This window comes from Saccopteryx leptura, chromosome 7 (assembly GCF_036850995.1).
Source record: "Saccopteryx leptura isolate mSacLep1 chromosome 7, mSacLep1_pri_phased_curated, whole genome shotgun sequence".
NCBI lineage: Eukaryota > Metazoa > Chordata > Mammalia > Chiroptera > Emballonuridae > Saccopteryx > Saccopteryx leptura.
This window is the reverse complement of record NC_089509.1, coordinates 117,114,446-117,127,800: the sequence shown is the minus strand read 5'-3', so window position 1 is coordinate 117,127,800 and position 13,355 is coordinate 117,114,446. Positions and strand designations below refer to the sequence as shown.

The 13,355-nt window shown below is 54.6% G+C and overlaps 1 protein-coding gene across 1 annotated transcript in view; it reads right to left on the bottom strand.

Annotated features, from left to right (window-relative positions):
• AGAP1 (ArfGAP with GTPase domain, ankyrin repeat and PH domain 1) overlaps nt 1-10,150 on the bottom strand; it is a 322,164-nt gene extending 312,014 nt beyond the window's left edge. Inside the window, exon 1 of the mRNA XM_066346522.1 lies at nt 8,621-10,150. Coding sequence (XP_066202619.1) covers nt 8,621-9,599 — 979 coding nt within the window. The 5' untranslated portion in view covers nt 9,600-10,150. The remainder of the gene's footprint in view (nt 1-8,620) is intronic.
• Between the last annotated feature and the right edge of the window lie 3,205 nt (nt 10,151-13,355).

The following is a 13,355-nucleotide window of genomic DNA, read 5'->3' as shown; positions in this document are numbered from 1 at the left end:
CGTCCCGGAGTGTGGGGGGGCTGGCGATGTGGGGCCTGAGCCCTGCGAGAGGAGCCCGCTTCTGCAGGGACCGGGGGAGAGGCAGGGCGTCCCGGAGTGTGGGGGGGCTGGTGATGTGGGACCGGAGCCCTGCGAGAGGAGCCTGCTTCTGCAGGGACCGGGGGAGAGGCAGGGCGTCCCGGAGTGTGGGGGGGCTGGTGATGTGGGACCTGAGCCCTGCGAGAGGAGCCTGCTTCTGCAGGGACCGGGGGAGAGGCAGGGCGTCCCGGAGTGTGCTTCAAGCACGGGGGGCTGATGATGTGGAAGGCGACCGAGCTGATGGGACCCCCCGCTGACTCCAGGGAGACCGGGTGGGAGATGGAAGGAAAAGTACTCCCAAGTATACACCCAGGACCCCAAAACTCCAACAGGCACACCGAGGACTCGGACACAGAGAGCAGACGCCCAGACCGGCTCCAGACCCCGAGGTCAGACTGAAGGTTCAGCCCTGCCTGTCTGTGCAGAGAAGCTCAGAGAAGCCCACAGACACCCCCCACCACAGACAGCCCGCCCCCCGTGGGGACACTTTCCCCTCAAAGCCGGTGCTCGGTGACTCCATCACTCGGACTTCCCTCCAGTCTGCAAATACCGTAATAAATCCCAGACCCCTTCCTGCGAAAGCCCACACGAAGGGCTGACGGTCACCTCAACCACCTCTGTTTCAAACACTGGGCACAGCAAGCGGAGCGCCATTTCGTCCGCGTGTTTCATCCAATGAAAACCAACGGGCATCGCGGACGTCTAAGTTTAGAAACACGCCAAGTGGGTTTCGTAGAGGAAAAGAAAAGGGTTCTATGGAAAGGAACCTCCCAGGGTGATCTGACCATCAATCCCTAACTGGGCAGGTCTCCATGGGTGGTCCCAGACTCGTAACTTCTTTAGTAAGAGGCCCCTCTTTGCCTTACACAAGCCTGGTCCTTGGTTTCTGTGCACGCAGGTTAACACCCCTTTGGAAGAAGCCAGTCACCCTCAGGGGAGCACACAACCTTGTAAACGGTCCTGGAACCCAGTGCCTACCCTGCCGTCTCCCACCTTCACGCCACCTGCCCCTTCCCCTTCCTTAATTCCAAACGCAAACAGGAGACTGTGAAACCGCCCCTCTCCCCGGGTATCGGAGAGCTGGCTCCCCGGCAACATCACCGGTGTGGTTCAGGTCAACTCACCAAGATTCTCTACGGATCTGGACCGTTCTTCAGTAACCACTTTAACTTGGTATCTGAGGACCTGTTTACACGGCACCAGATGAACAGCGCACGGTCGCATTTGCTACAAGTCAGAGTCACGTGTCGCAGGCTGGCCCGCAGATGAAATCCCTGGACAGGAGAGGTGTCGGTCACCCTAGGCCAGGGGTCCTCAACTTTTTTTGGGCCACGGACCGGTTTAATGTCAGAAAATATTTTCACGGACCGGCCTTTAGGGTGGGACAGATAAATGTATCACGTGACTGAGACAAGCGTCAAGAGTGAGTCTTAGACGGATGTAACAGAGGGAATCTGGTCATTTTTTAAAAATAAAACATTGTTCAGACTTAAATATAAGTGAAACAGAAATAATGTAAGTTATTTATTCTTTCTCTGCGGACCAGTACCAAATGGCCCACCGGTCCGCGGCCCAGGGGGTTGGGGACCACTGCCCTAGGCTACCTAGGAAGGCTAACACTGCGGTCCTCACCTGCCAGACCCTGAGGACGCAAGTCTCCTTCTGCGGACCTCTACTGACCTTCAGACTTGAAAGAAAAAGAAAAGGCCACCAAACTCTCCTGCGGCATAGAAACATCCCCTGCCCCAGGGGTGCGAAGTTATTTCAGGCCAAGCACCCAGATTCCTGTGCTGAACTTAGGGTTCACTTTCGGAGGCAGGGTTCACCCCCCTCACAGGATACGGGAGAAACTGAGGCCAGGAGAAGACTGTTATCAGCCGCACCTGCCTGATCTTCACCCACGATGGGGCCTCGTCAGGATGAACGGACCAGGAGGGGACGGGGTCGGGAAGACGATGACCGTCAGACGAGTGGCCAACTAGGACCCCTTGAAACAACCCACGGGCTGAAACGTCTGCACAACATACTGACTCCTATTCCTATCTGCAAACAACAAACAGCAAGCAGTGTCACGGTGTATAAAATACACAGACTAAATGGGACCTTCTGTCGGGCGGGCGGAGGGTGGACGACTTGCCCGCCACGGTGAAGAGCCACTTCTGTCGCCGTTTGTTCGCTTGCTGCTGTGAGAACAGATCTCCCCTGCCTGTTTGCTCGTCCGCCCTTGTGAGACTCTATTAAACGGAAATAGCCCAACGCTTTCCGGCTCCGCTGATCCTCTGCCGTCTGCCGGAATCCAGCGTGGACCCGCCTGGCCGCGGCCACCCGGCGTGACAGGATGTTAGAACTCAAAACCGACTACAAAAACGAAAGCAACAAGGGTCACCAGAAAACAAAGAGCCAACCAAGACCCACTCTTGGATTTAAACCAGCCCAATGACTAGGTCTGCACTCCTTTTCTTTTTAATGATGGGAACGTCTACCCTGATGTCTCTAAGTCAATTCACAGAAGGAGAAAAGAGAACAGGACAAATGGGGACGCCCCGCCCCCCCTCCACCGCATAACAGGTGGAACAGGATGCGTTAAGGCTGGCCCTATGAACACGCCAGTATCGGCAGCACAGTGGCCTCCCGTGGGGACAAAGCCAGTACCAACGCAGCGGCAGGCAGATGGCGCTTCTCTGGAAACGATGCAAAGACAACAGCTCTCCTTCCCTTGTGCTGATCTGCTGGCCCCGATACCACATCTGTTCATCACCCGGGGACGTGACTGCAGCTAGCTGCACACGCTCCGTCTTGATCGCCGTCCTCAATAAATAAAACCTCCGCCCTTTCCATCACTTAACTCACTGTGACGTCATCTTAAATTAGTCTACTTGTTTCAAATCATTACAGAGGAAAGAAAAAAAAAGATTTCCTATAGAAGACAGAAGCCTTACGCCAAAAAACATTCCTTTTTAAAAGAAGCTCATTATGGGACACGTAATATCCTTTTTAAAGCTTGATATTGGCTTTAATCGTAGAGACCTGGGCAACAGAAATGACTTCTTAGTGGTTAACTGTAGAAATCCCCACCAATGTGCTTGTAAAGAATCTCCTCTAGTCCACCTGGTAAACTCCTACAGATCCTGCAAGACCCAAATCATTTTACCCCTCCAGAGGCCCTCATTAACTCCTTCTCCTGCTCGTGGATATCTGTTGCCTTTTTTTGTGTGCCCCCCCCCCCCAGTATTCCCACTGATTCCTCCCACAAGCATTCATCAGAAGTCTACATGCCGAGCCCAGTGCCCTAGCTACACTCTGTGGTACATGAGGGACTTCGTGCACAAGAGGGACTCGCTGTTAGAACTGGCGGCCACGATCGCGCTGGGATTAGTGTCCTGAGGGGGGAGTGCTGTGCAGAGAAATACAGTCATCCCGTCCCCTAAGTGTCCCGTGCAGCTGTGATTCACCAGAACTTCCTCATCTCTCCCAATAGCTCCCCATCGCCAGAGACCGGAACTGAGAAACTCAATCAATGTTTGTTAGCACAGCAGAAAAACAAGACAACTCAAAACAAACAAACAAACAAGCAGCGCTGGTGCTTTACGGTTGGGTCAGATACTGCCAAACGGAAGGTATTTGTTCATCGTGTCGCCAACCAAACAGCTGTTCTGGGCTGTGCCGAAACTGGAGAAACCCTCTGGCAGATGTGTTTCTGAAAGTTCCTGCGGTGACGTGAGGAAAGAGGCTAACGGGGGGCTGTGCGGAAACAGGGGTTCCGACTGGAGGAAATAAACACGGCAGGACACAGCCCCCGCCTCCGGTGCCCGCTCAGAGGGGCCGCCCGCGGCCGACGGGCGGGCCGGGCTCTGTCTCCAGATGAGCACCTCAACCTCCAACAACAACAACAACAACAAAGCGAGGTGCCCTAAACTGCTACCTGGGGTCCTTTATAAAAAACAAGAGCATTCCTAAGCGAGCAAGTGCATCCCTCTCGACCAAGTCCTGTATGTGATTAGTTCAAAACGTTTCAGGTGAGAAACGGAGTTACATTGTTTAAAACCCACAGCCCATTTCTGTAACAAGTTTCATTTTTTTTAAAAATCAAGTTTAAAAATTAAGATGTATCAAGGTTATTTCAGTAGTAATTTCATTTCATTGAATTGCTGCTGCTTCTTTCGGCTAAAACTGGGTTTTGTTTTTTTTCAATTCTTTTAAATCATATAAAATAGTCTATAATGCTGCAGAAATTAAGTGACAAAAATCAAGGGAAACAGAACTTAAAGAACAAAGCCACCCATTAAAAAAAAAACATGCTGTCAAAAATCAGCTGTAAATTACTAATCTAAAAAGCTAATAACCTCCACCGGGGTTATCAATGAATCACTTTATTGCTGTAATCAATCCTCCCCGACAGCCACAGAACACCCTGAGGACATGTGCGCGCAGCTCCGGACCGGCGCTGTCTGCAGGCTGGCTGGGGTACGGGCAGTGACACCCTACAGCGTAATTAATCATTTCTCATTTGATCTTTCTTTGTATTAAATTATACTTGTGTCAACAGAGTGCCCTAATACATGTGTGTATCAGGCAACAGGAAACGGCTCTTGATCTGACACAGGGCCTCTCTGAACCACCGTTCCGGGCTCGATAACCGTCATGAACCTTACAGAGAGCCAGCTGCCATGGGTCCCAGGCAGCCTCTGTCGTGCATGGGGCGGGGGCCAGAACAGACGAGATTACCAAGTACTGGGGACTCCCACTTTCGGCCTTCCACCCCGACGTCTTAAGAACACGGGAAAATCACAGACGCGTCACATGGAAGCCTACGTGTTTTAAAAGAAGAGTCTCACCATCCCGCCACCAGAATGCTTAGCAGAAGAACACGGTCTAAGACTAAGCCATGTTCCATTTAAACTACTTAACGTAATAATCACTTCCTACAGCCAGTTCAAAAATGTAATAGCGAAAACAGTCTAACAAAAAGGGAACCCTGCCCGGTGACAATCTTCTCTCATTCCCCTTTAGACGTGAAAGGAACTTCAAATTTTAATAGATTGCAGCCAAGATGTAAAGAAAACGAGTAATGCTAATATAATAGATCCCGTTACAGCTCCATCCATAATAGCTGGTCTGTCATTCCGAAATGCAAAAAAAGGGCCAAAAACAAGAGCTTTATTCACAACCACCTAACAGATTCTTAGTGGCTGGCAAAACATGTATCCAAGGGAGTGTGACTATCTCAGCCTTTGCTACAAACTATCAGTGTCTGATTACAGGGGTGCTGCCCGACCACACAGGCCGCGTTCTGGGACTGGCTTTGGTTTAGCTGGTTAAAATCCTCGTTTTCTAAGTCCTCTGAACCCACCTGGTCCCACCCTCTGGGCAAGACCTTGTGGGCCTTCAGCTGACAGACATTCACAGAGAAACAAGGCCTGCCTCACTGCATCTGATTGTTAACTTAGAGAATTTTATCCTGAATTCAAAAGCTCGTTTAATTATGGCCTGAAAATTCTGAAAAACGATCGATAGCAATCAAGTGTGTAAAATGTGAGAAAGTGTATAATAAAACAAAGAAGACCCAAAAGCTATGGGGGGGTGCACATTTTACAAGTAAAGACAGTGATCTTATATATATATATATATATATATATATATACACATACATATATATATATATATATATTTTTTTTTTTTTTTTTTTTTTTTTGGTGACAGAACAGATAGGGACAAACAGGAAGGGAGAGAGATGAGAAGCATTAATTCTATGTTGCGGCACCTTAGTTGTTCATTGATTGCTTTCTCATATGTGCCCTGACTGGGAGGCTACATCAGACTGAGAGACCCCTTGCTCAAGCCAGCGACCTTGGGCTCAAACCAGTGACCATGTCTATGATCTGACACTCAAGCCAGTCGCCTCGTGCTCAAGCCAGCGACCTCGGGGTTTCGAACCTGGGTCCTCCGCGTCCCAGTCCGACACTTTATACACTGCGCCACCGCCTGGTCAAGCATCAATTCTTGAGAACCATGCCATTTCAGACATTTTAGCCAAAGGCAGGTGAAAAAGGTGGCATTCTTTTTTTTTTTTTGTAATTACCTAAAACATCAGAATAAAGGTCCTGCAGTTATGTGCTGTGACCTAGTTTATCAACATTCAGCTTTTCTACACAACCCTAGTCTCAGACCAAAGTAACTGTACCCTGAGAAGAACTGGCCACAAGGGACAAACCAAGCAGGATTAGAATTATTACTCATTACCTTACACTGCCCAAGGGGGGGGGGATTTCCAATGAACTTCATCCCTTTAGTTTTCCAAATCTACTACCCATGCATCTGAACAACAGGGGACACCCAAAGGAACGCCTTTTACCTTGTAGCAGCAGGAACCACAATGGCCACTGGGCCACTTTCATTCTACATCCCCCTCCCCCCTCCCCCCTCCCACTCCCCCTCCCCGGTGCAAACTCATCTAGGACCCTATCAGCTAATTACTATTTTCTACAAAGCCCACACGAGAGCAAAGATGCAGACTACCATTAGAGGGAGAAACAGGCTGCGGATCCGAACTTCCCACTGAATTTAAATACCGGAAGCAGGAACCTTATACAGAACAATTGTTTTAACCCGGCCACTCACAGAATTTTAAAACATTTTCAGCGCCTGTGGGGAGGGATGGGATAATGCCCGGAGTCAAACACAGTGCCTTCTCAAGCCATGTTTTCCAAGGTAAGGTAAAAAACACAAGGCCCGCAGACCCGTCACGGGGATGTGAAGTACAGCCCAGCCAGGAATGCGGTCACAATGATACTGGAATAAGTAGGTATGGGGCCAGGTGGGCACTAGAATTATCGAGGGGGGACACTGTAAATTAGAGGACTGTGTGAGCACTACGCTGCACATGTGAAACTAACATAAAATATCGAATGCAACTGTAATTGGAGGAGGAAAACAAAGACTTTGGGGTGAGATGTGACGGCCACATCACTGTCACCGACCTCTGGACAAAGCCATCAGTCCACAAGCTCCAGCTAGAGACTAAGGCCTCCTCAAGGCACAGGTGGCTCAGGGACGTACGGACACTGATCGCGTAGACGATGTGGCCACGTATGGTTCAATGATTCATGCGCCTGGCTTCAAATTGCCAGAAAAAAGAAAAGGAGAAAAGTAATAAAGCAGAATGGCTTTCAGGTGGGAGAGAAACAGGAAGGTCAACGAGGGCCAGCCTGGCGACAGGTACGCTACACTGGCTGTCCTCACTAAGAAAAACATCGGCTCCAACACAGCTGCACGCTCAACCTCATGGTCGCCAACGTTCTCGCACACTGGGGGCGGGGCGGGGCGGTCACGGGAAGCACAGCCCAACATGGTATCATCTGTCTTCAGATTACCTTGAAACACTCAAGCAAGGACAGGGATTTCTTTGCATTGGCTGGTTTGAATGGACCCCAAGGCAAGCAGGTAACAGGTGAGGGCCAGGAGGAAGGGACATTCTCTCCAGGACAGTGAGCGAGCGAGCAAGCAGGTGGAAGTCTCTGACCAACCGCACCTCTGGCGGCAGAGTTCTGGTGACCAGCCTAATGGTCTTCCAGTGGTGAAGATGCAGGCCAAGTCTTGAGCCCTCCCCTGCCCACCTGTCCCTGTCCCACCCCAGGAGGCTCCACAGCCCAGCCCGGGCTCTTCCTTCAGAGCAATACCCAGACACAGACAGAGACGGGGTCTGTGTTTTGAAAGTTCTGAAGGATTCTGCCCCTCCAACGCTACCAGAGGCTCCCTGATTCTTGCACCAGAATGTTACTACGTCTCCTGGGAACCTCCCCTGCAAAGCCCTGGTCAGGAGGCAGGAGAACAGAGGTCTAAGATTTCAGGAGGGGCTGTGGGCGGTGATTTCCCTGCCTACATGTGGAGCACGTGACCAGGAAACAAAATGCTGTTCCACCGGCCTCTGCTGTTACCACACACCTCTTGATGGGAAGACCACAGGGAGAGAGACCTACATCCCTGATCCCTGGGATAAATGTCCTCACCAAGAGCGCAGCAGGTGAGAACAGGCAAACAGCTGAAGCCAAGGGCACAATACCGACAGTACCAACCAATGCAGGTAGCGGCTACAAGGACACTCACTAGGCTTGGAGGTGGAATTAGACACTACCAGACGAATGCTTCTTCTCCCTGCTGGGCCACGCCACCGGTGCGGCAGCCTCAGGGCCCAAAGCCTGGCTCCCTGAAGCAGCCCACAGGTTATTCCAGTCAGCACCGGCGGGAGAAACGCACCACTTAACAAAGTGATCTCTCCCGAGACAGGCTTACAGGGACTTAGGTCACACACCCGAACTGCGCCAGCCAGCACAGGCGGCTGGAAGCCGGGGCAGCCTCAAGAACGTTCAGACCGCTGCAGCATTAACTGGGGGGAAACTGCAGTACCCCAGCTCTTATCCAGCATGACCTCTTGTAGGCTGGTCGCTTAGCTGTTCCCAAGTCCCAGTGCACTCTGCGGAGCAGGCCCGCTGCGCGGCCGGGCCAGTCCCCACCACTGCCCTCCCACACCAGCCGCGCTGCCCACCTCTGCGCGGGGACCCATCGATGCTCTCAGCGCTGGACGAGTGCGCGTCCGCTGGGGCGCGCCGCAAGCTAAAGTAGCCACGGGATCGCGAGGCGACGCTCCGCGGGGAGGGTCCACCACCTGGCGCGCCATCCCTGCGCGCGAAGATGCCGCTGAAGAAACGCAGTAGCCGGTGCTCCGAGGCTGCGCCAGGGCCAGCGGCCGCGGCCCGCGCGCGCTCCAGCCGCTGCAGGTCGCTGTTGTCCAGCGTGCGGTTCTTGCTCTTGCTGCGTTCCCAGCGCTCCAAGTCCGAAAGCGCATCGTTCTTGCTCAGCACCTCGCCTACATCCAGGGTGTTGCGTTTCTCTGAAGCGGGTTGCGCGGGTGACGCGGGCTCCGGTACGACCCCAGGGTCGGCCGCGGCCTCGCTGCCCGGCGTCCAGGCCAGGCTCCCGGAGCTGCTGTGGCGCCTTCCGCGGCCCAGGGCCCGGTCCCGCGGCACCTCTGGCCCGCTCCAATGCCTGAAGCTAAGGCTCCGCCGCAGGGGCGAGGTCCGGGCCCCCTCCACATCGGGGCTGCTGGGCGCGGGTGAGTTGGGCTCCTGCTCCATGGCTGGGGGGCTGCCAACTAGGTCCGTGGGCCCCGTGCAGCGCGCGCACGGCCGAAGCCGCCCGAGTTCCAGCTGCCCGGTGCTGCGGGTGCGGTAGGTGCGGAAGTCCCAGGCGCGCGGCCGCTGGCCCTCCGGGTCCTCGGCGCCCGCCGCCTCCTCCTCCTCCGCCTCCTCCTCCTCCAGCAACCGCCCGGGCGCGTCCGGGGAGCGCGCAGACCGGAGCCTCCGGGCGGGTCGGGAGTCGGGGCCGCCGGGGCCCGGGGCGGCCAGCTGATCCTTCCTGACCATGGTCACGGAGATGCGGTAGACGGTTTTTCTGGGGGGCGTCCCGCGCGGCATCTCGTCCGCCGGAGGAGATGCAGGCTCGCCGCTGCCGTCCAGCAGGTACATGTCGCCCTGGGCCAGAGCCGCCGGGGCTCCGCTGCATCCAGCGCGACTCGGACCGGGACGCGCGGTCGGGCGGGCGCCGGGCGACGCGGAGCGAGCAGATGCGCCGGGAAGAGGGCCCACGCCCCCCGCTCGCGGCGAGGGCCGCGCTCAGGCTGCGAGGACGGCGCCCCTGGCGCCCGCCGGCCCGTGCGCCGCGCGGCCCGAGTGCGGGGGTTCGGGCCCGAGGCGCCCAGCCATGGGCCGGCGGGGCGGGTGGGCGGAGCGGCGAGAGGGCGGGCAGTCAGGCGCGGGGATGGTCTCGCCGGCAGGTGCGGCCGCGGCGCGCAGGGCCCGGGGCGGGCGGCGGCGCCCGCGGCTTCATTGTCTACGGCGCAGGGCCCGCTCGCATCTCCGGGCCTTTATTGCACAGTTCGGCGGCTCCGCAGCCTGCGCCACTCCCAGGGCCTGGGCCGCGCGGACAGCTGCTCCGGCCGCAGCCGAGGAGCGGAGGGTGGCGGTTTAAAATGGAAACGCACGGCGAGGCGAGGCGGGGTGGGCGGGGGCCGACGTGCTGCCACCGCGGGCCGCGCGCTCAGCCAGGCTGCCCAGCCCCGGGAGCGCGGCGGCAGCGGGAGCGCGGCCGGGTGGGCCGGCGGAAGGAAGCACCGGGGTGGACCGCCGCCGCGCGGACCGGAGCCTCCTGGGGCCGGCCTGGTGTCAGCCTGAACCCTAACCTGACACCAAAACTCTGGACTTGGCTGCAAAAAATAAACAGGAAAAGTGTGGGTCCCCTCTCACCTCCTGCTGGTTTCCAAAGCACCACCCCTGACCAAGGTGTTCTAAAAGATCCCCACTCAAATGTATGACATTTTTACAAAAATGGGAGGGAGGAATGTTAGGTGCCTGTTACCTAATTTGACCAGGGAACACCTGCCCCGCCCAGGAAGGAAAGAACAAAGAGGGACAACAAAGGCAGCTCCTGAGATGCTGGTGCTGTTCACACCGCTGCCTCCCAGGTGAGATCCATGCAGGTTCACTCCTAGCATCTCCCGACCTGTGGGGCAAGGCTCCGCCGGACAGCCAGGCCCTTGCTGCGTGAAGGACAGACAGGAGAACAGGGGTTGGGAGCAGGAACAAAGCCCCCTTCCTTGACTGTCCCGGCTGGGCTTGTCCACTCCCTGGCCACCTCAGTGTTTACACCTGTAAAACGGGGACGAAGAAAAAGTTCCTAAACTCTGAGCGCTCTGGAGGACTGACGGAGCTCAGGGCTGTGAGCCAGGCTCTGCCAGCACCGGAGTCACAGTTAACGTGAAGGTTGTTGGATGCTGTGCTTCTCCTCCCTCTCATCTCCCCCCACCGGCCTGCCACCTCCTGGCTCCGGCAGCCTGGCTCCTGACCTCACCCGATGCAGCACCGGGGTCACACGTGGTTGGTCAGCCTATCAGTTCTTCGTGATGTTCTGAACACCATTTCAGTTTGCTTCTTTAGGTTGCAAAAGGAAAATGTCACAAAGACAATTTCCATCGATCAGACCGGAGGCTTCCTCAGCCTGCTCGAGGCCCGGACATGCCCAAGACCGTGCAGAGGCTTTTTCTAGGGACAGCAAAAAGCTGGGGGGGGGGTCCCCTGGGTTCCAGGACTGTTGGCAGGTACTGTTTGTCCTTCTCTCATCTTCTCACGACTAAGGATGGGGGGGTGCAGCTGTCAAGACCGAGATGAGGCCTGACCTGTGGTGGCGCAGTGGATAAAGCATCGACCTGGAAATGCTGAGGTCGCCGGTTCGAAACCCTGGGCTTGCCTGGTCAAGGCACATATGGGAGTTGATGCTTCCAGCTCCTCCCCCACTTCTCTCTGTCTCTCCCTCTCCTCTCTAAAATGAATAAATTTTAAAAAAATTAAAAAAAAAAAAAAAGACCGAGATGAGGCCCGAGGTCTCCCCAAGGGGATTATCACCTAGGGGCAATCTGGAGTCCACCTCAGAGTGAAATTAAGTCTTCAGATTTAATGAGAGAAATCAGAAATCAACTGCTTAGGTGACTCGATTTATTTTGTACAGGGCAGAGAAAATACTCTGTTATGACCATAATGATGGGCACCTACTGTCGTTATACACTTGCCCAGACATACCGAACGTTCGACGCCAAGAGTGAGCCCCCACATCAGCTATGGACTCCAGGTGATTGTGATGTGTTGCTGTGGGTTCATCAGCTGTAGCAAATGTACTCCACTGGGGAGGATGTTGATAATGGGGGGAGGGCGCTATATATATGTGGAGGCAGGGGGTACATGAGAAGTCTGTGTACCTTTTGTTCAATATTACTGTGAATAGAAAGATGCTCTTAAAAATCAAGTCTGCTTTAAAGAAAAAAATACTCTAAACCACATCTGACCACCCTTGGTGGCTCCACCTAGATGACATGATGACCACCAACAGGTTCCTAAGCTCTGTCCACCAGCTCCTGGCATCCAAGGGTTCGGGAGCAGTGCCTCTAACATAGCCTCAGTGCCAAGTGGGGACCCCAGGGCAGCTGAGTCTTACCCTCTGAGTGTCGATAAAAAGCCCTCTTTGATAAGACCCAGGAACCTAAACTTTCAGAGCGGGGAGCCAGGCAGTGAGCATCGTGTCAGAGTGAGGTTTCCAGAGCCCCTCAGGTTGCGGGGTGGGGAGGTTCAGAGAGGGTGGGTGCCTTCCCCCGGGCTACACAGCTATCTGCTGAGAGCTGAACGTGGGACCTTGGGGTCACACTGCTCGTTCCCATCCCCGATGCCGCAACGCCACTTCCTTTGTCTCGCTACGTGACAGCATTCTGCTTTGGTGGCAATGAAAAAAAAAACACACGAACGGGTGCCTATGACTGAATCTGAGATGAATGAAAAACCTAAACGATCTCTCAGTATCTCAGCAGGTTTCACCTATTCATTCTTTTTTCCGTTTGTTCTTTTTTTCATTAAATATATATCGGGCACATACTGCAACACTAAGCCGTGAGAATTCACAAGCTCATGAGAAAGGATGCGGTTTCCAAGGCCAAGTGATTTAACGTGAGAAGGACAGTGAGGGAGCCTCCGCCGGGGTGGCACGGCCGGCGGTGCCCAGCCTGGCACGCTGCCTCACAGGACGCGCCCCTGAGGTTACTGGCAGGAGGCTCAAGTGTCACAGCAGCAGCCAGAGACTGCAAGGCCACACCCCGGTTTGTAAGTGGGCATGCAGCAATATGGACGGACAGACGGGCAGGGAGCTCTGCTTGGGGAAATGGGGGGATCAGGGCTCCAACACAGCCTGGGGGCCCGTGCCCACCGCTCGGAGACCATGGTATATCTTTCAGCTATTGACATGAATTTCAGTATGTCATTAAATGAGCTGGTCCATAAGGAAGATCTATAAATACACCTCGTTATCTGAGGCACTGAGAGAGCCCAAGGTAAAAATATAAAATTGAAATAGAAATCCCTTGAGTCCAAATATTGAACTGTTAGACGTTTCCCAGTTATCGCCTGGCTGTCTAGAATCCAGCCCGCGTTTTGCGTTTTGCCTTTTGCCATAGGAGGATGCAGCTTGCAGAGTAGAAGATTCCATTCCATCCACCTTAGATGACACTGAATCTTAGAAGACATAGACTGAGGGTTCCCCTCCTGCCGCCCCAGCCCAGTGCGGTCACACGATCTTTCAGTGCCTTCCACCTGGCAAGGAGGTACCCCTTTTCTCCACCCCTCGTCACGATTTCGCATTGGGCCCGAGCCGTCTGGGCCGAGAGCCACAGAGAAAGGCCTCTCCCC